At 41.6% G+C, this 21230-nt stretch overlaps 1 protein-coding gene across 4 annotated transcripts in view; it reads left to right on the plus strand.

The window, feature by feature from the left end:
- STAT3 (signal transducer and activator of transcription 3) overlaps positions 1 to 21230 on the plus strand; it is a 69906-nt gene that overhangs the window by 38244 nt on the left and 10432 nt on the right. For all 4 annotated transcript variants that reach the window (XM_066364133.1, XM_066364132.1, XM_066364134.1 and 1 more), the window contains exons 2-14: positions 1421 to 1571; positions 3434 to 3578; positions 4148 to 4246; positions 9483 to 9578; positions 9723 to 9804; positions 10388 to 10482; positions 10652 to 10803; positions 13012 to 13170; positions 13301 to 13393; positions 14212 to 14271; positions 18475 to 18504; positions 18603 to 18696; positions 18800 to 18847. In XM_066364133.1, coding sequence (XP_066220230.1) covers positions 1444 to 1571; positions 3434 to 3578; positions 4148 to 4246; positions 9483 to 9578; positions 9723 to 9804; positions 10388 to 10482; positions 10652 to 10803; positions 13012 to 13170; positions 13301 to 13393; positions 14212 to 14271; positions 18475 to 18504; positions 18603 to 18696; positions 18800 to 18847 — 1281 coding nt within the window. In that variant the 5' untranslated portion in view covers positions 1421 to 1443. The remainder of the gene's footprint in view (positions 1 to 1420; positions 1572 to 3433; positions 3579 to 4147; positions 4247 to 9482; positions 9579 to 9722; positions 9805 to 10387; positions 10483 to 10651; positions 10804 to 13011; positions 13171 to 13300; positions 13394 to 14211; positions 14272 to 18474; positions 18505 to 18602; positions 18697 to 18799; positions 18848 to 21230) is intronic.

Below are 21230 nucleotides of genomic sequence, written 5' to 3' on the forward strand. Positions count from 1 at the left end.
TTCATTTTAATAATATATTTCAGTTTACCTAGTATATTCAAAATGTCATTTCAATATTAATGGGATATTTTACCTTTTTTAATTAAATTCAAATTTCAATGTGTATTTGACACTTAAAGCATATCTCAGTTTGAACCAGCTGCATTTCAAGTGTTCAATAGCCACATGTGGGTAGTGGCTCGCATATTTCAATAGGCAGGTCTAGAGTTTCATTACATTCGCATTGCAGTATAATCTACATAAATTGGCATATTATAGATTTCTATGCAGATCAGTTCCTGGGACACATAAGGCAGATCCTAATGTTTTGTAGCCTGTGAGGCAGATTTTAACTTAGCTCTAATGCAAATATTACAAGAGTTCTATTAAGCTTTGATTTCTTGTTAGAGTAATACATACCATGGTTACAGTGCTTCAGCATGTCGCAGGTAGTCTGCTCTGAGAAATAAGTAAATCAAGAAGTCCAACTGAGTGTATGTGTTTGTATGTATCCAGTCTTTCATTAAATGTTCTCACTATTCCAGAGAACCAGCTCAGTATTCTTTGATCTGTACACACCTTAGCCTTTGGCTATTGCTCGCAGTTTTTTTGATTTGTTTTGTTTTTACAACTTCTTAAGTCTACTTACTTGGTCTGTGTTGCTGTTGAGAAAGCGGGCTAGAGGTGGTTAGCGGGTTGGTTTCTCACCCCTGCACCCCTGGGGTATTCATTAACCGGTGGACAGTGGACAGGCCTGGTATTTAGCTTCTCTTCTCTCATCCAAGACTGAGAAAGTCATAGACAAAATTACTTTTTGTTGAGTGGGAGACTCTCAGGCAGATTAATGCTTATACTCTTAAACCCGTAGTCTTGTCCTCACTCGACAGTCCCACCCCACATTTTGGTCTTAGTTCAGGTTTACTGTGTATGCCTTCTAGTTCACTTAAAAGGGGTGTTGGGTGGAAAGGAAGGAACTGACACCTGTTGAGCATCTGTTGTAAGCTAGGCACTGAGCTGGGTGCCTTAGAAATAGTATCTCAGTTGCCCTGAGGGGTGGGAATTATGTTCTCCATTTAATAGATGAAGTGGAACTCTGGAAGTAATTTTTCAACCTCACATAGCTCTGCTAGAGAATTATAGCACTTGGCATTATGTCCATATTGTCGTCTGACTTAGAAGAAGTGGTGGTGTGGTTCCAGAAGTACAGATTGTGAATGTGTGCGTTGTCTAAACTGGGAGAGACATGCAGGGTCCTTTCCAAAGCATCTTTTATCCTTAAGTCACTGTGTCGTCTAAACTGGGAGAGACATGCAGGGTCCTTTCCAAAGCATCTTTTATCCTTAAACCACAGACCTGACGCCTGTGCTGGCTAGATAGGGTATTTCTAGCTTGTTTACCCTACCGGGGCTTGTAGTGACCATGTGAACATTTTGGTTCACAGTTGGGACCCCTGATTCCAGCAAGATGGCCCAATGGAATCAGCTGCAGCAGCTTGACACACGGTACCTGGAGCAGCTTCACCAGCTGTACAGTGACAGCTTCCCGATGGAGCTGCGGCAGTTTCTGGCCCCTTGGATTGAGAGTCAGGATTGGTAAGTTGTTCTTGAGAAGCTCCTCAAATTGTCAGGCTTTGGTTTGCATCAAGAAGCATGATCTACTGTAGCTCAACTCTGCTATTTCATCAAAAACATATGGGTACAGGTGATGGGGTAGAAGAGGCCAGGAGATACAGAGGTACTCTTAGTCTTGTGTAAAAATTTTCTGTATTAGAAGCACAAACCATCAATTGACTTTTGACACACCAAACAGCTTGCTTGCTGGTAGATGTTTTCAGGACTGATTTGTTTTTAAATTTTTTTAGATCCTTTTTTTTTTTTTTTTTTTTAGATTTTATTTATTCATTTTTTAGAGAGAGGAGACAGAGGTAGAGAGAGAGACAGAGAGATAGAAGGGGAGAGGAGCAGAAAGCATCAACTTCCATATGTGCCTTGACCAGGCAAGCCCGGGATTTCGAACTGGCAACCTCAGTGTTCCAAGTCGATGCTTTTACTTACTGTGCTACCGCAGGTCAGGCTGTTTTTCATTTTTATATATTGATTTTATCCAAAGAGGAAGGGAGAGAAAGACAGGAATATCAATCCATTCCTGCACGTGCCCTGACCGGGGATCAAACTGGCAACCTCCGTGCTTGGGGCCGATGCTCCAACCAATAAAGCTATTCGGCCAGGGCCAGGACTGATTTGGATCTCACTGACTTGGTGAGATCCGCTCTGTGTTCTGAGGTTTCAGAGGTGTGCTACAAATATATATAAGGTCTACCGGAAAGTTCTGTCCGTCTCTATCACAACAAGTTTCGACACGTAAGCACATGTTTATTTGGCGCATGTGTGCCTCTCTATTTTTATCACTTAATGTATACATACTGACGTAGCAAATTAACTAAAACAAAGTTGATTCACATTAGTCTTATGTGTGAAGCGATAATTACCCATGGCTACTGATAAAGTTCATTTATGCCACTGTATTGTATATGAATTTCAACAAGAAAGAAATGCTACAGAAGTATGTAGAAATTTATTGAAAGTGTTTGGTGAAGGTACAGTTTCTGATAGGACATGCAGAAGATGGTTCAAAAAATTCGAAACAGGTGATTTCGACCTTTCTGATAAGCCACGTTCTGGGCGACCATCTTTGATTGATGACGATGTTGTTAAGACCATGTTGGAGCAAGATCCTTTTCTGACAACATCGGAGATCGCAGAAAGGCTTAATTCAGCTCAGCAAACCATTTCGGACCATATTCGGAAGATAGGATTGGTGTGGAAATATGTTATTTAATAAAGTTTATTGACGGTACGGTAAACCTTATATATATTTTTTGTCTAAATGAGAATTCTATCATGGGAAGAAATTTGGGTCCTTCTGATTCACCTTTAATTAAAGGAAGGAGACACAGAGTAAGAGAAATAGACTTGTTCATAGAGGAGATAATTGCATAGAATTCCAACAACTATTTCCTTCACTTGAATGTGTTCAGATTCACCTATTAATTCTGGTTTAATTCAGGCCTGTGACCTAGCTTTTCCAGAATTTAGTGAAGGGCCAGGAAGGTGATTCAGAACTATTGGAGATAGGCCATCCTACCCTGGAATTTCTTTTTTGCTACTAATAATCTGACCATAGAGTTGACAGAGAATTTAAAGCAAAACAGCCAAACAGTCCACTTCACTCACATATTTCATAAGTATAGACTATGACAGTGGCTAATACCATCTAGAATAATTGTATATAATTATTAAATTGCTGATATTTATTGTTGCTGAACAAGATAAATCTAAAATGATGAGTGGGTTAAGAAATTGGCTTTGCCTTGGTTTTATTCTTCTGGACAGTGATTTTGTGTGCGTCTGTTTGTGGATTTCAGAATCATTCTTAATATCCTTCCTTTTCCCAGGGCTTATGCGGCCAGCAAAGAATCACATGCCACTTTGGTGTTTCACAATCTCTTGGGCGAGATTGACCAGCAGTACAGCCGCTTCCTACAAGAGTCGAACGTTCTCTACCAGCACAATCTGCGAAGAATCAAGCAGTTCCTTCAGGTGTGATGAGAAACTGGACCTGCAGAGAAGGGTTTTAGCTTTCTTTCCTGGAAGTATTTATTTTCTCATTTGGCTAAATAATGAGAACCTGTCTTATACTTTAAATCAAAAGAGAAGTGATTAGCTCTTTCTCAAATTTCTATATACTCCCTATGAGCATCATTACCTAAAGTTCACTTCTTTACTCAGTTGAAGTAGTAGTAATGCGATTGTTACAGTAATATTACATTAACTGTAAACTAGGACCCCTCATAGGAAGATGGCTTTTTAAATGTTAAAGGTTTGGCCGTATTGGATGCCCCTGGACAAAGTCACCTTCCTTTAAGACCAGGATAACATGTCCAAACAACCAGAGGCTGTGCCTTTTCCCGCCTAGCACAGCACATCACGACTGTTTTCTTCTCTTCTCCCTTCGCCCTCTGCTGACTGCAGCCAGGCTTTGAGGCCTTTGTTCCATGTAGTAAATGGAATGCTTAGCTTAGGAGGAATTTAGCTCTCAGTTAGCAAAGTGCAGTCTGTATCTCCATAGTCTACTGCTACTTTTCATTCTCCTTCTCTCCTCCTTATAGAGCAGGTATCTTGAGAAGCCCATGGAAATTGCCCGAATTGTGGCCCGGTGCCTGTGGGAAGAGTCTCGCCTTCTCCAGACCGCAGCCACTGCAGCCCAGGTGAGACCCGGGGAGAAACACAGTGCTATTGAAGATGCACTTCCCCCTTGTGTACAAGGCTGTGCTTGCTCTTACCTGGTTGTTAAGATATACTTTGCCTTCCAGGGTAGAAGTGCGCATTAGGTGGGTGTTAGTTATAAGTGGATTTTAAAGTTTTATACGATGAAAATAACTTAATTTTCTTCCTGAGTATATAATGCATTCTTCCCCCTTAAAAAAAAAAGGTTAAAACATTACAGAAAAGTACAAAGGACGAAAGTTTTTTAAAATTTTGAAATGTTACTCCCTCTGTTTTTTCTTTCCAAGAAACCAACATTGATAGCACTGGGGAACAAAATTTTTGTTGCATCCACAAAAACACTTGTTCTTACCTAATTGGAGTGTGCTGATCTCAAATCTGACATTAGTTTTTCTCTGTAAGCTAGAGGTTTTTTGCAATTCAAGATTTTAGGTTTTCATCTTATTGTAAAATTTTCAACATTTAGTTTAACATAAAGAAGTAGAATGTCTTCTTGGGCATCATCTTTGTGAAAATATGATAATTTATATAATGCAGTAAATACACTAATACACTAAAAGATATGATTGCATCAGAATTTGTTTACAATTTTGAAATAGAACATATTAAAACATTTATATTAATAATAAAATTCGTGCAAAACTTATTTAAACTCTATTCAGACAAAAATTGCGTTTGTAGCTCTTGCGTTTGTGCACTTGTTGAGGACAATCGCGTTTGATGCTCCACCATTAGTCTGCTCATCACTAATAGCTCCAAGATTTTTGGGAAACTTATCAAGGTGACTGTTTAGGAAATGAATCTTAACGCTCATGTTACAGCCAATGTCACGGAAAGCCAACAGCATCCTTTGAACCAGAAGTTTATAGTTTTCTGCTTTTTTGTTGCCAAGGAAGTTCTTTGTAACTGCCACAAAAGACTGCCATGCTGCTTTCTCCTCCTTATTCATCTTCCTGGCAAATTCTTCGTCACATATGAGGGTTCGAATTTGAGGTCCATCGAATACACCTGCTTTTATCTTCTCGAAAGACAGGGCAGGAAAAGCAGAAATAACATGTTGAAAGCATTCACTTTCTCTATTCAAAACCTGAACAAACTGCTTCATTAAGCCAAGTTTGATGTGAAGTGGGGGAAAAATGATCCTGTCTCGATTAACTACAGGTTCATTCACAATATTTTGCATCCCTACTTCCAGAGCTTTACGTTTCAGCCACTCCTTCTGTATCCAGTGTTTCTCCCGAGCTCAGCTGTCTCACAAACACAAAAAGCAAGGATACTTCGTGAAACCTCTCTGTTGTCCTAGCAGGAAATTTACCATTTTAAGATCCACACAAATGATCCAGTTATGCTCCTCATACTTCAGAAAGTCGAGGACAATTTTTATGTCATTCTTACTAAGTCATTCAATTCGGGTTGGCTAAACTGCTGAGGGGTTAATGACTGCTTGGCATCAGAAGAAGACCCTTCAGATTTTATAGCCATTTCCTCATGCATCTTATCAAAATACACTTGATCACCATGTTCACTTCCTTCGTCCTTAGAAGAAATAAAACCATTGAAACCTGGAACCGGGAGTGTCTCAGAGTGTGGGATAGGTCGTATTGCTGAAGGAATATTAGGATATGCGATCACATGCCGTTTTTTCTTGCCGATGCCCTTTGTATGGATCAGACAGAAATAACAGTCACTGCTGTGGTCCTTAGGTTCACGCCAAACCATGGGAATACCAAAAGGCATTCCTTTGTGTTTTCCTTTTGTCCAGTCACGAAGCATTTCCTCACAATTATGACACACAATATGAGGAGGAACCTGATTCTTGTCTTGATCGCCAAGGGGAACTTGAAAATAGGCAATATATGCAGGTGTCACAAATGATGAAATAGTGCGCCTTTGACATTGAAGTGTGTAACAGCCACATCTATAACAGAAGGTGTCAGGACTATTCTTACATTTACGCCTACTTGAAGAAGCCATGATTCAATCTTAAAATAAGAGGGTGTTTTTATCAGATAATAATTTTTTACATTTAAAAACAACTATAATTATGTAAAAGTGATGTTTGTAAAGCATTAATTACCTTGTGGTTATGTTCAATCCAAGAGTCGTTGCCCTTTAACTCCAATTTATTATTATTTTTTTAGATTTTATTTATTCATTTTAGAGAGAGGAGAGGGAGAGAGAGAAGGGGGGAGGAGCAGAAAGCATCAACTCCCATATGTGCCTTGACCAGGCAAACCCAGGGTTTTGAGCCGGCAACCTCAGCATTTCCAGGTTGACGCTTTATCCATTGCGCCACCACAGGTCAGGCCCTTTAACTCCAATTTAAAAACCAATGCATGCCATTGGTAACTGTAACAAAAAGATATTAAAATTGCATAAAAACTAGAGCATGCACCAAAAAACGGATTTCAGATTTGGAATCAGTATGCAGAAATATATAGAAACAGTTCTAAAACCTCATGCAACAGGAAATGAAAATATAATTGTTCCCCAGTGTAGTCTGGTGTGTATCCCTTCACACCTTTATCCAGGCTCATATAAACTAAATAAACATGCATACACAAATTATATTCAAATGGGCTTATTTTCCTTCATCTTGCTTTTTTCATTTAATATTATATCATGTAAATCTTAGTTCTAAGTCAAGCAATCTAAAGCTAACCCACTTTTTTATTCACTGTGTTGTAGTCTGTGGTGGAGTTGCTATAATTTCTTCAGATAGTCCTCCTTCAATAGATTTTCACTTAATTCTGGTTGTTGTTTTTTCCATTATAAATACTACTGCAATGTCCCTCTATATGTCTTTATCTATTCATGCTTTGATTTCTCTGTGATAGATTTTAGGCTTTTTAAAATTTTTTCTGCAAAAAGCTTCATTGTTTCCATTTGGTCCAGTGTAGGCTGATTGTTTTTATAAATGATGTTCTTTTATAACATAGCAACACACATTTATATGTGCCTTGTCTATGGGTGCTTTCGTGCTGCAATGCAGGACTGTTTTTGACAGACTATATGACCCACAAAGCCAAAAATATTTACCACCTTGCCCTTAGAAAGTTTGCAGCCCCTGACACAGAGCTACCAGTTGGGTTTCTGAGGCCTCAGCCCAGGCCTCCCTGTTATTTTCTGTTTACATCATCAGGTGTGTTCTTAAGTGTTTTTTATGGGTAAAGCACAAGGAGATAGGAAGACAAGCAGATGTGATTCCTGCTACCAGGGCTCTCAGTCTAGGTGGGATCATAGGTGCATGACACTCAATGTGAAAAAAACAGACCGAGGATGTGAGTCATTTTGCCTGGGGAAGTTGAATAATGTTACCCAGGAGAGCAAAACATTGCAGTGAGTTTGAAGGTGAATGAATTCAGGTGTGCTTGGCAGAAGCACATGCCTGGCTGAGTGGACAGCATGTGGGGAGGTAAGAGTGTGGAAACCTGCTGTATGCGGGAAGAGTGGGTGGTTTGGGGTGACTGAAGCACAGGAGGGGAGTTTAAGTTGTTATGGTATAGTGTGAAACCTCTCGGTTCTGGCTGAGATGTTTATTCCTGGAAGCAGTGGGAGACAGTAGCTTACAAAGGTATTAGAAGCAGGTTTCTGCTGCTGCTGATCACATCTTATTTTCTCCCTTTTAGTGAAGTACCAACTGAGAAGTAGGCATGAGAATTGAATACAGATTAAGTGATCAGCTGTACTGTTGGTATTACAAGACTGGAAAGTGTGGCTTGGGTGGGTAACCCTAGGGCTTTCTGATGCCTGCCCCTTGAGTTAGATCTTGGGGTGGAGAATTGGATTTATCAAGCAGCACTTCCCCAGCCATCCACAAAGAGCTTCAGAGACCATAGACTCATACCCACTGACCACAGAGAGGTCGGCCTATAGAACAGTTTCTAGGAACCAGGCCCTTACTCCTGCCCCAAGGTGTGCCCCACAAAGGCAAGAGTGGGAGGAGGCACCAGTTTGAGTGCTGGGTTCTTTGAAAATCTGTGTGCAGTCTCTCTCTCAGTCTCACCAATTGGATGAGTCACCTGCTATGAAGAGAATAAGTAGGGGTGGAGGTTGCCTTCTCAAAACTTCTAAGGGAAGTTTGTGATCTATGGGTTTGGGTATGGACCATGGGAATGGTCCCCTCTAAAATGGCATGTTTAGATCTATTTTGGAGACTTCTGGTAGCAGTGTACAGAACTCATTGGAAGTAAGAGAGCTTAGAGGCCAAAAGGTCAAGGGTTGGGGTTGAAACTGAGCCAGTGCACTAGCAATCAATTTGAGACTGGAATATAGAGCCAGGAGGATTTGGTGACTCTGAAGTCAGAGACAACTGGGAATTTCTCATTCAGAGCACTGGGTGTATAATGTCTTCCCTGAACTATCAATTCTGTTCCATTGATTGTATCTCAGTCCTATACCAGTATGTACCACACTGTCTTGAGCACCACAGCTTTTCCATGGTCGTTTATTTTCTTTATTAGAAGATAATCCTATTACTTTGACAAAATTTACCATTTTTAAGTTTTATGTGCCAGTTGACATTTTTAAGGTACCAACCTTCCCTTGTACCCCAAGGTACTCTCTCTTGATATGGCATTTCACCCTGGGACAGAACAGTTTTTTGTTATTCCACAGGAATGTATTGGGCAGTGGGCGGGTGGGGGTAGAGGAGAATACAGGGGGGATAAATGGTGATGGATAAAGACTTGACTTGGAGGAAGTAAACATGCAATATGGTGTACAGAAGACATGTAGTAGAATTGTGCACCTGAAACCTGTATAATTTTGTTAACCAGTGTCATCCCAATAAATCCACTTAAAAAAAAATGTTTTGGACACTACATACATTTAAATAGGCATAAAAAATCTGCTGTCGTAAATTGATCTGAAAATGTTACATACTTACCTCGGAGGAGCTTTTAGAAGGTAGGGACCATGACTTAGCGCAGCATGGGGTGTCCTAGTGCAATACACAGAGTAGGCTTATAGTATGACCTAGGGGTGAAAGGCAAGGGCACAGGTAGACGATGTGAGAGCTCGCTTGGCATCACTCCGACAGCAGCTGGAGAGAGTGCCAGCTGCTGCAGAACTGCCCGTTACAACGCCCGGCACGCTGCCTCTGTCTCCCTGTCCCACACAATGGCAGGAAGGGTAGTGGCGTGGGATGGAGACTGGACAGAGGGATTTTCTCCCATTTCCTGTGTTCACCTGTGTGTCGACTCCCTCTTTTGGCAGCAAGGGGGCCAGGCCAACCACCCCACAGCTGCCGTGGTGACAGAGAAGCAGCAGATGCTGGAGCAGCACCTGCAGGATGTTCGCAAGCGAGTGCAGGTGAAGCAAGTGGGGATGGTGCCTGTGGGTTCTGCCTGCATCTTTTGAGGTTTTGGCTTAATTTTCATTCTTCTCAGCGACTTTCTTTTCCCTCTCCCCAAGGAAATATTTTCTGCTTCTGTTTATTTCTTTTTGTTTCAACAGGATCTAGAACAGAAAATGAAAGTGGTAGAGAACCTCCAGGATGACTTTGATTTCAACTATAAAACCCTCAAGAGTCAAGGAGGCAAGTGAATATTAGAGACGTTAAAAGTCTGTAGAAAGTGCCCTGGCCGGTTGGCTCAGCGGTAGAGCGTCGGCCTAGCGTGCGGAGGACCCGGGTTCGATTCCCGGCCAGGGCACACAGGAGAAGCGCCCATTTGCTTCTCCACCCTTCCGCCGCACTTTCCTCTCTCTCTCTCTTCCCCTCCCGCAGCCAAGGCTCCATTGTAGCAAAGATGGCCCGGGCGCTGGTGATGGCTCCTTGGCCTCTGCCTCAGGCACTAGAGTGGCTCTGGTCGCAACATGGCGACGCCCAGGATGGGCAGAGCATCGCCCCATGGTGGGCGTGCCGGGTGGATCCCGGTCGGGCGCATGCGGGGAGTCTGTCTGACTGTCTCTCCCCGTTTCCAGCTTCAGAAAAATGAAAAAAAAAAAAAAAGTTTGTAGAAAGTGAGTTTATGTTACTTGAGTTTCAGGACTTATTTGTCTTGACTCTGTGTTCAGGCTTTGGGGGTGGGTGTCCTTAGGGGCTACTACTGCTTACGGGAGCCTAGTTACGAAGGATAGGAGTGGTCCTTCAGGTCAAGGAGCTTTTTCTTCCTCTGCAGACATGCAAGATCTGAACGGAAACAACCAGTCAGTGACCAGGCAGAAGATGCAGCAGCTAGAACAGATGCTCACTGCGCTGGACCAGATGCGGCGAGTAAGAGCGTGGGACAGCTCCCCTGCGTGTCTCCTTCACCTGTGGGATCTCCGCATCTCGTGACAGAACCTGCTTGGTTTCTAAGTTCCTTCTCTGGACTTGACTACAACATGTGGTTAGAGACGGTCTGAGGAAATGTTTTCTGACTTTTGTTTTGGTTTCCAACCAGAGCATCGTCAGTGAGTTGGCGGGGCTTTTGTCAGCCATGGAGTACGTGCAGAAGACTCTCACGGATGAAGAGCTGGCTGACTGGAAGAGGCGGCAACAGATTGCTTGCATTGGAGGCCCTCCCAACATCTGCCTAGACCGTCTAGAAAACTGGTAAAAGATGAAAGAAGCTTTTCCTTACTTCTAGAAAACTGTGCTAAATTATGGTCATAACTGCAGGCCCAAAGAGTTGGTATTATATCTCAAAGGGTGGGGACTTTTTGTCTAGAAAACTGGTAAAAGATAAAAGAGAAGTTTTTCCTTACTTCTAGAAAGCTGTGCTAAATTATGGTCTTAACTGCAGGCCCAAAGAGTTAGTACTGTATCTCAAAGGTAGGGGCTTTTACCTAGTCAAATTAAGTTCTAAGAGGTAAAACTTTCACTTTATTTGGACAACTTTTAAAATAAAAAAATATATTTACATTACTCTATTCTGAATCGGTTTTATTTTATAATTTAAATAAAGCTTTTGGTCTAACTATTTAACAGGCTAGATTTAAAATAATTATTGGCCCTGGCTGGTTGGCTCAGTGGTAGAGCGTTGGCCTGGCGTGCAGAAGTCCTGGGTTTGATTCCCGGCCAGGGCACACAGGAGAAGTGCCCATCTGCTTCTCCACCCCTCCCCCTCTCCTTCCTCTCTGTCTCTTCCCCTCCCGCAGCCGAGGCTCCATTGGAGCAAAGATGGCCCGGGCGCTGGGGATGGCTCCTTGGCCTCTGCCCCAGGCGCTAGAGTGGCTCTGGTCGCAACAGAGCGATGCCCCAGAGGAGCAGAGAATCGCCCCCTGGTGGGCAGAGCTTCGCCCCTTGTGGGCGTGCTGGGTGGATCCCGGTCGGTCGGGCACATGCGGGAGTCTGTCTGACTGTCTCTCCCCGTTTCCAGCTTCAGAAAAATACAAACAAAAAAAACAAATAAAATAATTATTATTTTAATAATTAATAATTATTAAAGTTATTTTAATAATAATCTAAGATGACACATGCTCTTTATAAGGGAAAAAGTTCAAATCCAGAAAATTAACAAAGAGAAGAAAAGTCTTTTAAAACTGAATTACTCAGAGGTACTTACAGTTAAGATTTTGGTAAGCGTCGCTTGAGATAGCTGTTATTGTGTATATATGAAAGAGAAATCTGAACGTTCTCACATTAGTCCCTTTACATGCTGTTCTGTAATCGGCTCTTTCACGCATTCATCCAGCATGTCTTTATGAGTATCCTGCTATGCAAGGCCCAATTATGAATGGGTTGCACCAGCTTGAATAAATTAGAAACCTGACATGGTGGGGAATCCAGATAGACAGAGCATGAAATTGGAAATTTGGAGCAACTCTACATGAAAATGCCTGTTTGTTCATATCCTGACTAACCCCGAGTTTTGTTAATTTACTAAAAGCAGTTTTGAATGCTTTCTGATCAGGGAACTAAAAAGCTCAAGTTCTGGGAATGGGAGAATATAGTGCCGGAAGGGAGTTGGGAGCTCAGAAGTCCCGTCAGCTGTCCTATCCCACCCCTGCCCATCTCCCGGCATATTTAACTGTCCCTCTTTGAGGTCTTTCAGTCTTTATTAAACTGTGGTTGATGATCAAGGAGAGACACTAATATTTTCTATTCTTGGGGACAGACTTAATCAGCTTTCCTCTCCCTGTCCACTTTTTCTATGTGCATGTTATCAGTATTTTGTAACATCATGTCTTATCCTTTGATCTGTCGAAAGGGCTCATGGGGATCATGCAGTTCACCCCCTCTCTCATGCAAGGGGACAGTCAGCCCCACGGGGGTGAAGGGACTTGGCCAAGGCTGCACAGATAGTGAATGAATGGCAGTTACCTCAAACCCATCCTTCTGGGCTCTTACCTCCTATGTTCCCACAGTCCTCACATTTTGGTGCAAGTATAAGATAAGTTAAGGTAAAAAAGAGAGTGCCAAATTCTGTATTTTACATTCTCCGTATGTGGGTTCTATTGCTTGTCACTTTCCAGTGATAACTCTGTTAGATACCTCCTAGTAACATAAGTTTTGACATCTCTTCCTCTGTGCCTAGCTCCCTCTTGAAATGTAAAATTTTAGGAAGGGACTATTTTAAAAAGGCATAATAAATTCCCCTTTTCTTTCTAATAAAAAATAAATCCCCTCTTATTTAATGACACTGAATTGTACACATACAAATGGTAAGTTTCATATTGTATACTTTGCCACACATAAAAGTCCCCCTTTCTTATTTTAGGGGACTGCATCGTGGTGTTTATATTTATGGCATTCCCTTCCCCCTCATTTACCCGTGTACCCTCCCTTAGGTAACTGGTAGCTTTCTTATTTTATTGGCAGGATAACCTCGTTAGCAGAATCTCAACTTCAGACCCGCCAACAAATTAAGAAACTAGAGGAGTTGCAGCAAAAAGTTTCCTACAAAGGAGACCCCATTGTACAGCACCGGCCAATGCTGGAGGAGAGGATTGTGGAGCTCTTTAGAAACTTAATGAAAAGGTAACTTAGAATCCTTGTCCCTTTCTGTCATCACCCACCCCCATCACGTCCTTAAACGAGAGATTGGCTTGCATCAGAGGCCCAGGACAAAGCTGGCCCAGTGTGAGCTTCTGTCCTCTTTCCCTTCCAGTGCCTTTGTGGTTGAGCGGCAGCCCTGCATGCCCATGCACCCCGACCGGCCGTTAGTCATCAAGACCGGTGTCCAGTTTACTACCAAAGTCAGGTGGGCCATGGCACTTCCGCTTTTGCTAGCTACTGAGGGACGTGCATAGGATAGCAGAGTTGGTGGCCAGGTCACAGGCAGTACTGTGGCGGGTATGGAATGTGTTGGTGAAATGCAGACTTGCTCTTTGTTTCTTCTGTCAAAAGCTAAGGAAGGAACAGTCATCTTTTTGAAGTTACCAGGGTTTATGTCTAGGATTCCACTCCTACAGCCTGGGTCCACAGTGTCTCCTGCTGCAAAAGGGGCAGAGTAACAACACTGATTGTTTTCTGTTCTTTGAACCTAGTTTCCTCTGAGAATTTTAAGGGAAAGAGTAAGGCTTAGTGACAGAGAAGCCGAGGGGGACCACAGGGCAGGTGGGTGGTGGCCTGCAGGGCGGAGTGTTACTTTCACACTCGAGTCCCACAGGTAGGCTGGGGTTTGCCCTTCTGCAGTGAAATTCCCCCCTTAGAAACTTGGTTTGGTGATGGGTTTCAGGTTTAATAGGAAGAAGGCCAGCTTCAGAGAGCGTATTCCTGGAATATGTTTTATGAAATGGCTTTTATTATCCTTTGTTGAATCTCTCACAACTTTGTCCAAGTTCTTAGGCTTTTTTTCAATCCCTTTGGCCTAAAGGGGTGATGCTTAACTTCAGATCAAAGAGGGTCCTGGCAGGAAGAGGGATTTGGGCTGTCATGTATTCACCTCGTAGAAAGGAAGAGTTAGGAATTTTACATTTCTGTAGCTAGAAGTTGCTGGGGGAGCCTACTGACACTTTTTTTAAAAAAAACTAGATTGTTCTTTGCTCAGAATTTTTTTTTCTTCTTCTTTTGAAATAGATTGCTGGTCAAATTCCCCGAGTTAAATTATCAGCTTAAAATTAAAGTGTGCATTGACAAGTAAGTACTCCTTATCTTAGCTCTTTTTTTCCCAAATGACAGAGAAATGAGAACTGTGACAGATATCATATGAACTTAAGGGACTTTATCTCCATTCAGAGATCTTTGTTTTTCTGAACAAAAGTTTTCCTAAGACTTGCTGTGCGTTGTCATTTACATGCCTGAACAAAACCACAAGGCTAGCGGTAGAGATTTGAGTTGTGATCACTATTGTAACTTTGAATCTCTCTTTTTCTTTAACTTTTTTTTTCTTTCTTTTTTTTTTTTTTTTCATTTTTCCGAAGCTGGAAACGGGGAGGCAGTCAGACAGACTCCCGCATGCGCCCGACCGGGATCCACCCGGCATGCCCACCAGGGGACGATGCTTTGCCCAACCCGGGGCATCGCTCTGTGGCGTCCAGAGCCATAGGCCACAGAGCCATCCCCAGTGCCCGGGCCATCTTTGCTCCAATGGAGCCTTGGCTGCGGGAGGGGAAGAGAGAGAGAGGAAGGAGAGGGGGAGGGGTGGAGAAGCAAATGGGTGCCTCTCCTGTGTGCCCTGGCCGGGAATCGAACCTGGGACTCCTGCACGCCAGGCCGACGCTCTACTGCTGAGCCAATCGGCCAGGGCTTTTTCTTTAACTTTTTATGTGTAAATGTACTTTATGCATAGGATATAAAATGGAGAATATATGGGAGAAATGGATACTTATAATTGTTCTATACTTTACCACAATAGAATACTTCTCAAAATTTGGCAATACCTTTCAAAAATGAAAATGCACGTACCCTTTGAAGAGATTAGAAAAGAGAAAATATATTCTTATTTTTAGGTAATATAATTATCTGGAAATTTTGTCGGAATGAACTGGAACATAATTACTAATGAAATAAGAGATTTGAGGAAGGTGGTAGGTTTAATAAATAAATAAGTAAGCAAAACTAATAACTTCAACCATATATTAGCATTAACCAGGTAGAAATTATAATAGAAAAATGATCTCACAATAAGGAAAAATATTCATATGTATATATAGTGATCAGCTTAACAGCAATGTTTAAGATCTATTTGAAGAAAATTATGACATTTTAGTGAGGAAGGAATATTGTAAAAAGTGATAAGACAGGTATGCAACACAATCAAATGTCAAAATAATCTGGAGATGTTTTCCCTGAACATATGTACCCTGATTTATCAATGTCACCGCATTAAAATTAATTTAAAAAAAGTGATGAGACAAATCATATTCCTAGAGGCCCTGGCCGGTTGGCTCAGTGGTAGAGCGTCGGCCTGGCGTGCGGAAGTCCCGGGTTCGATTCCCGGCCAGGGCACACAGGAGAGGTGCCCATCTGCTTCTCCACCCTTCCCCTTCTCCTTCCTCTCTGTCTCTCTCTTCCCCTCCTGCAGCCGAGGCTCCATTGGAGCAAAAGATGGCCCAGATGCTGGGGATGGCTCCTTGGCCTCTGCCCCAGGCGCTAGAGTGGCTCTGGTTGCAACAGAGCGAAGTTCGGCTGGGCAGAGCATCGCCCCCTGGTGGACGTGCCGGGTGGATCCCAGTCGGGCGCATGTGGGAGTCTGTCTGACTGCCTCCCCGTTTCCAGCTTCAGAAAAATACAAAAAAAAAAAAATCATATTCCTAGAATGTAGACTTCTAGTTTTATTATAGAGATGTTGATTCTTTTCAGTTAATATAGCACCAACCAAAATGCAAACAGGATTTCTCCTGAGATTTTCAAGTTGTATCTTAGATGGAAAAAAAATAAGCAAAGGTAGCTTTTTAAAAAATAATTTATTTTTAATTATGGTAAAAAATGGAACACAAAACTTACAACTTAATAATCTTTAAGTGTATATAGTTCAGTAGCGTGGAGTGTTTTCATATCGTTGTACAACAGATCTCTAGAACTTTTCCATTTTGCAAAATCAAAACTGTATTCCTTGAACAACAAAATCCCCATTTTCCTCTCATCCAAGCCTCTGGTAACGACTATTCTAGTTTCAAAAACATTTAAAAATATACATATAAAAATAATGGGAGATGATGTAAGAAGCTGCCCCACCAGATATTAAAATGTATTAAAGTTGCAGTTACTAAATGAGTATGTTACTAGGAGAGGAATAAACTGATCATTGAAACAAAATCCCAAGTCCAACATAAACTTTTAAGTTTATATAAGGAATGAATGTATGTTTAAAATGGTATCTCAAATCAGTGAGGAAAGAATGCATTTTTCAATAAGTGGTTTTGGCACAATTTGGTATCGACAGGATTCTAGTGAGAAGTTAGTTCTATTTTTTACTGTCTATCTGAATAAATTCCAAGAGTATTTACATATATAAAACAAACATATCTTAAAAGCATAGGTGAAAGTATAATATAATGGTGGTAAAACAGCAAAATGGTAGCACCCCTTTGGAAAACAATTTGGCAGTTTCCTAAAAATTTAAATGTGCATCTATCTTATGACCCAACCTTTCCACTTTTATGTATTAACCCAAGAGAAATGAAAGCATTTGTCTACAGAAAGGGTGTACACAAATGCCCATTCATAGATGAATGTCCATTAAGAGGTGAATGAATAAATCAATTTGTGGTGTATCTATAGAATGTAACATTACTCACCAACAAAAAGGAATGAACTACAGGCCTGACCTGTGGTGGCACAGTGCATAAAGCATCGACCTGGAACGCTGAGGTCGCTGGTTTGAAACCCTGGGCTTGCCCGGTCAAGGCACATATGGGAGTTGATGCTTCCTGCTCCTCCCCCCCTTCTCTCTCTCTCTCTCTCTCTCTCTCTCTCTTTCTCTCTCTCACTCACTCTCCGCCCCCCCACCTCTCTAAAATAAATAATTTTAAAAAGAATGAACTATTGATACACATGGATAAACCTCAAAATAATTATGCTGAGTTAAATAATCCAGACCAAGAATAAAGAGTACATACTTTGTTTCCATTTATGTGAAATTCTGGAAATGCAAATGAATCTGTAGTGACAGAAAGCACAGGAGTGGTTGCCTGGGGATGCGGGTGGGGTGGGTGGAGTGTGAAATTGGGGAATGGATCGCAAATGAGTATGGGGAAACTTTGGAAATGATAGGTATATTCGTTATCTGGATGGGGCTGATGTTTTCACAAATGTATATAGTATATATACATATATCAAACTGTATCAAATTGTACATTTAAAATAGTATAACTTATTGTTCAATTATACATCAAGGCTGTAACACAAAAAAGAATGTTTTTTAAAAACAAACATAGGTTAGACATAGGGAGACTTTCCTGATAATGAGGACTCTTAAGTTCTAAAATGTGATATATGAAAATGTATATATCTTCTGTATGGCTTAAAAATTGATCAGTTTTAATCTGATAACTCATTTGGAATGCAGTATTTAATAAATAGTAGTTACTAATTCTAAAAATGTTAAGTGAATATGTAGCAATGGAGGACTTTTAAAACAGTTTAACATAATAAAAAAGCAAAAGACCAGGAATGTGACTATATAAAAAGATTTCATATTAAAAAATATATGAGTTAAAGGGTAGTGGACACACTGGGAATAGTATATCAGATGGGATGCTCTGAGTTGCAGGTAACAGTAAACCTGTTACAGAAAATCCAGTGTGACTTACATAATAAGGAAATTTGCAACCCAGTATAACTGGAAATGCAGAGTTAGGGCAAGTTCCTGACAGTGAGATCAGTGACTCGTTGATGGCATCAAGGATGCAGAATCTCCTGTCTCTTCTCTGTCATCATAAGCACCACCTGCATTCCACGGTTCCCTTCTGGGTTGCAACATGGTTGCTTGTAGTAAAGGCCACACGCTTCCTCGCCTGGGTTCGGCTGAAACTATGGAATGTAAATCCAGCCTGGTATAACTCCTTCCCAGCCTGACTGAGACCATGTAGGTCACATCCTCAACCCCTGGACCACTGCTCTGTGGGGATGCTGTGTTCTGATGGGAAGTGGACCTGAGCTGAACTGAAGTCCTTTTAGGAAAGAGCAGTAGATTCTGGGTAGGCAACCAGCTGTGTCTACTGCTTAAGCAGAAGCAGGGTTGTTACATTTCTCATGTAAAATGTAAATGAATAGCTTATAGAAATTTCCAGCAGTGCAGCAGTTTTTCTATCAGAGTAAATTACAGGTGTTTAAAGTGGGTTTTAAAAAGAAATATGGGGCCTATTTTATATTAACTCTGACTTATGTTCTTAACAGAGACTCTGGAGATGTGGCAGCTCTCAGAGGGTGAGTCCAGCCTCGAGGCTTCCTTTCGTTCCGTTTAGTCTAACTTTGTTCTCTGGCTGTTCCGTCACTTACTTGGTTGGTTTTCCTCCTGTGATCAGATCTCGGAAATTTAACATTCTGGGCACAAACACGAAAGTCATGAACATGGAAGAGTCCAACAATGGCAGCCTCTCTGCAGAATTCAAACACTTGGTACGCAGGAGAAACCTGGACGCCCCTGCCCCAAGGGCCTCGGCACAGGGAGAGGGTAGTGGACAGCCTCTCGTGACAAAGGTGCTCTTTGCTTTTCTTACAGACCCTGAGAGAGCAAAGATGTGGGAACGGGGGCCGAGCCAATTGTGACGTAAGTTTTGTTGGAATTGAAAACCAACTGGGAGGGTTTTCTTTGAGGGGGAGAAAAAAAAGGCCCAGAATTAGAGACACCAACCTGCCATTTCAGCTGTAGGCATTGAGAAAAGTCACTGTGGGCAAAATGACATGATCAGAAGTCACATTGTCCAGACTGCTCTGGCTTGGAGCATTTCCTTGCTGGTCCCAGGAGTTAGCTCTCCATTAAGCAGGAGTGGAAAGTCCCTTGCTGCTTACCCACACCCATTTAGTAGAAAAGAAGCCTGCCACCTGGCCTGGGGCTTTCCAAATTCCTCTTCCAGCCTCTGCCAGCTGACGCTGCTTGGCTCCGTTTTTGAGGCCTGTTTTTCTCTCTGAGGTGGGTTGTAACATCTGAGTTAAAATAGTTTTAAAAAGAAAAGAGCAAAACCTATCTGTTTTTTATCCTCTTTGTTTCTTCTCTACCTCCCATTGATTCAGATTATTAGATTCTTAGTGTCAAGAATAAATTTTTGTTTCTAAGTGAGAGACAGACAGACTGACAGGCACAGGCAGGAAGGGAGAGAGATGAGAAGCATCAACTCGTTGTTGCAGCACTTTAGTTGTTCATTGATTGCTTTCCCATATGTATCTTGACAAGGCGGGGGAAGGGACTCCAGCCGAGCCAGTGACCCCTTGCTCAAGCCAGCGACCTTGGGCTTCCAGCCAGCGAACATGGGGTCATGTCTATGATCCCACACTCAAGTCAGGACCTTGGGGTTTTGAACCTGGGTCCTCAGCTCTATGCATTGCGCCACTACCTGGTTAGGCAAGAATTAACTTTAACAAGAAAATAGGTACATGTGACCAAAAACTAGTTTTTAATCTTTTTAGAAAACTGCAATGCCTGTTCTTTTTCTGATATTTTTCCCTGATCCATTTTTCTCTCTTTTTAAAAATGTAGCAGGCATTAAACAAAAACAAAAACAAATTGAACTTATACTACTTGACAGTAAAGAGTGAAGTAGTTTATGTGTGATGGTAAAGAAAAATGTATGTGACACATTTGCTTAGAAAAAAGCAAGATGCAAAACATTGTGAGTAGTATATTAGCATATTTATTTTAAAAATACACTACACTGTTTTTGCATGTTCATGTATGCATTTAAAAATTCTAGAGGAATCTGTACCAAGCAGTGCTTATGTATTTGTGCTGTTAGTATCTGATGCCACTCTATACTGTTTCTGTAATATTTGCATTTTAAATTAAACACATATTACTTTTATAATCAGAAAAGGAATATTTAAAAATGAATTGGCCTGACCAGGCGGTGGCGCAGTGGATAGAGCATTGGACTGGGATGCAGAGGACCCGGGTTCAAGACCCCGAGGTCGCCAGCTTGAGTGCGGGCTCATCTGGTTTGAGGAAAAGCCCACCAGCTTGAACCCAAGGTCGCTGGCTCCAGCAAGGGGTTACTCGGTCTGCTGAAGGCCCGCGGTCAAGGCATATATGAGAAAGCAATCAATGAACAACTAAGGTGTTGGAACGCGCAATGAAAAACTAATGATTGATGCTTCTCATCTCTCTCTCTGTTCCTGTCTGTCTGTCCCTGTCTATCCCTCTCTCTGACTCACTCTCTGTCTCTGTAAAAAATAAATAAATAAATAAAAATTAAAAATGAATTGGAATTCCATTTCTTAGAATCCATTGGTAGCTCTTGTTCAAAATAAGGTTGCTATACTGCTGGTAGAAGTATCAATTGTTGTAGTGGTTTGGGAAAACAATTTGGCATTATAAAATGAACATGCCTTATAAACCTAGCAGTGCCACTCCTGGGATTTAACCATAGCGACCTTTGCACATGTGTACTGGAGACATGTACAGAATGGCACAGCAGCCTGATAAGCCCTAAGTACAGCTCACATAAACACCCAGCAACACTAGCATGGGTGAATGATTTGGGGTGCAGTCATATGATGGAATGCTATGAAGTGAAAATGAGTGAATTGCTGTGAAAAGCAGGTCACCAAAGAAAACACAGACAGTATGATTCCAAATGTATAAGGTTCACAAACATCTAAAACTTAACAATATATACACTGTTTAGAGATAAAATTATGGTAAAACATAAAGAGAAATTAGAAAATGATAAATCCAAAAGCAAAAATAGCAGTCACGTCTGAGGGGAAAGGGACAGGGGTGGAGTTGGGGAAGGACACCCAGAGAATCTCAGTGGGAATGGTCTCATTTTTAAACTGGGTGGTGGATACATCGACGTTCATTGTATTGCTATTGTTTGTGCCTTTCTCATTTTGTAAGTGACCTGTTGGATCTCTGTACTATTATAAAACCCAGTCAAGGTTCAGGTTGAGGCTTGTCGCATTAGAGGGTCTTGTGTTGAAGAGCACATGTGCATGGA

The sequence above is a fragment of the Saccopteryx leptura genome, chromosome 2, assembly GCF_036850995.1.
Source record: "Saccopteryx leptura isolate mSacLep1 chromosome 2, mSacLep1_pri_phased_curated, whole genome shotgun sequence".
NCBI lineage: Eukaryota > Metazoa > Chordata > Mammalia > Chiroptera > Emballonuridae > Saccopteryx > Saccopteryx leptura.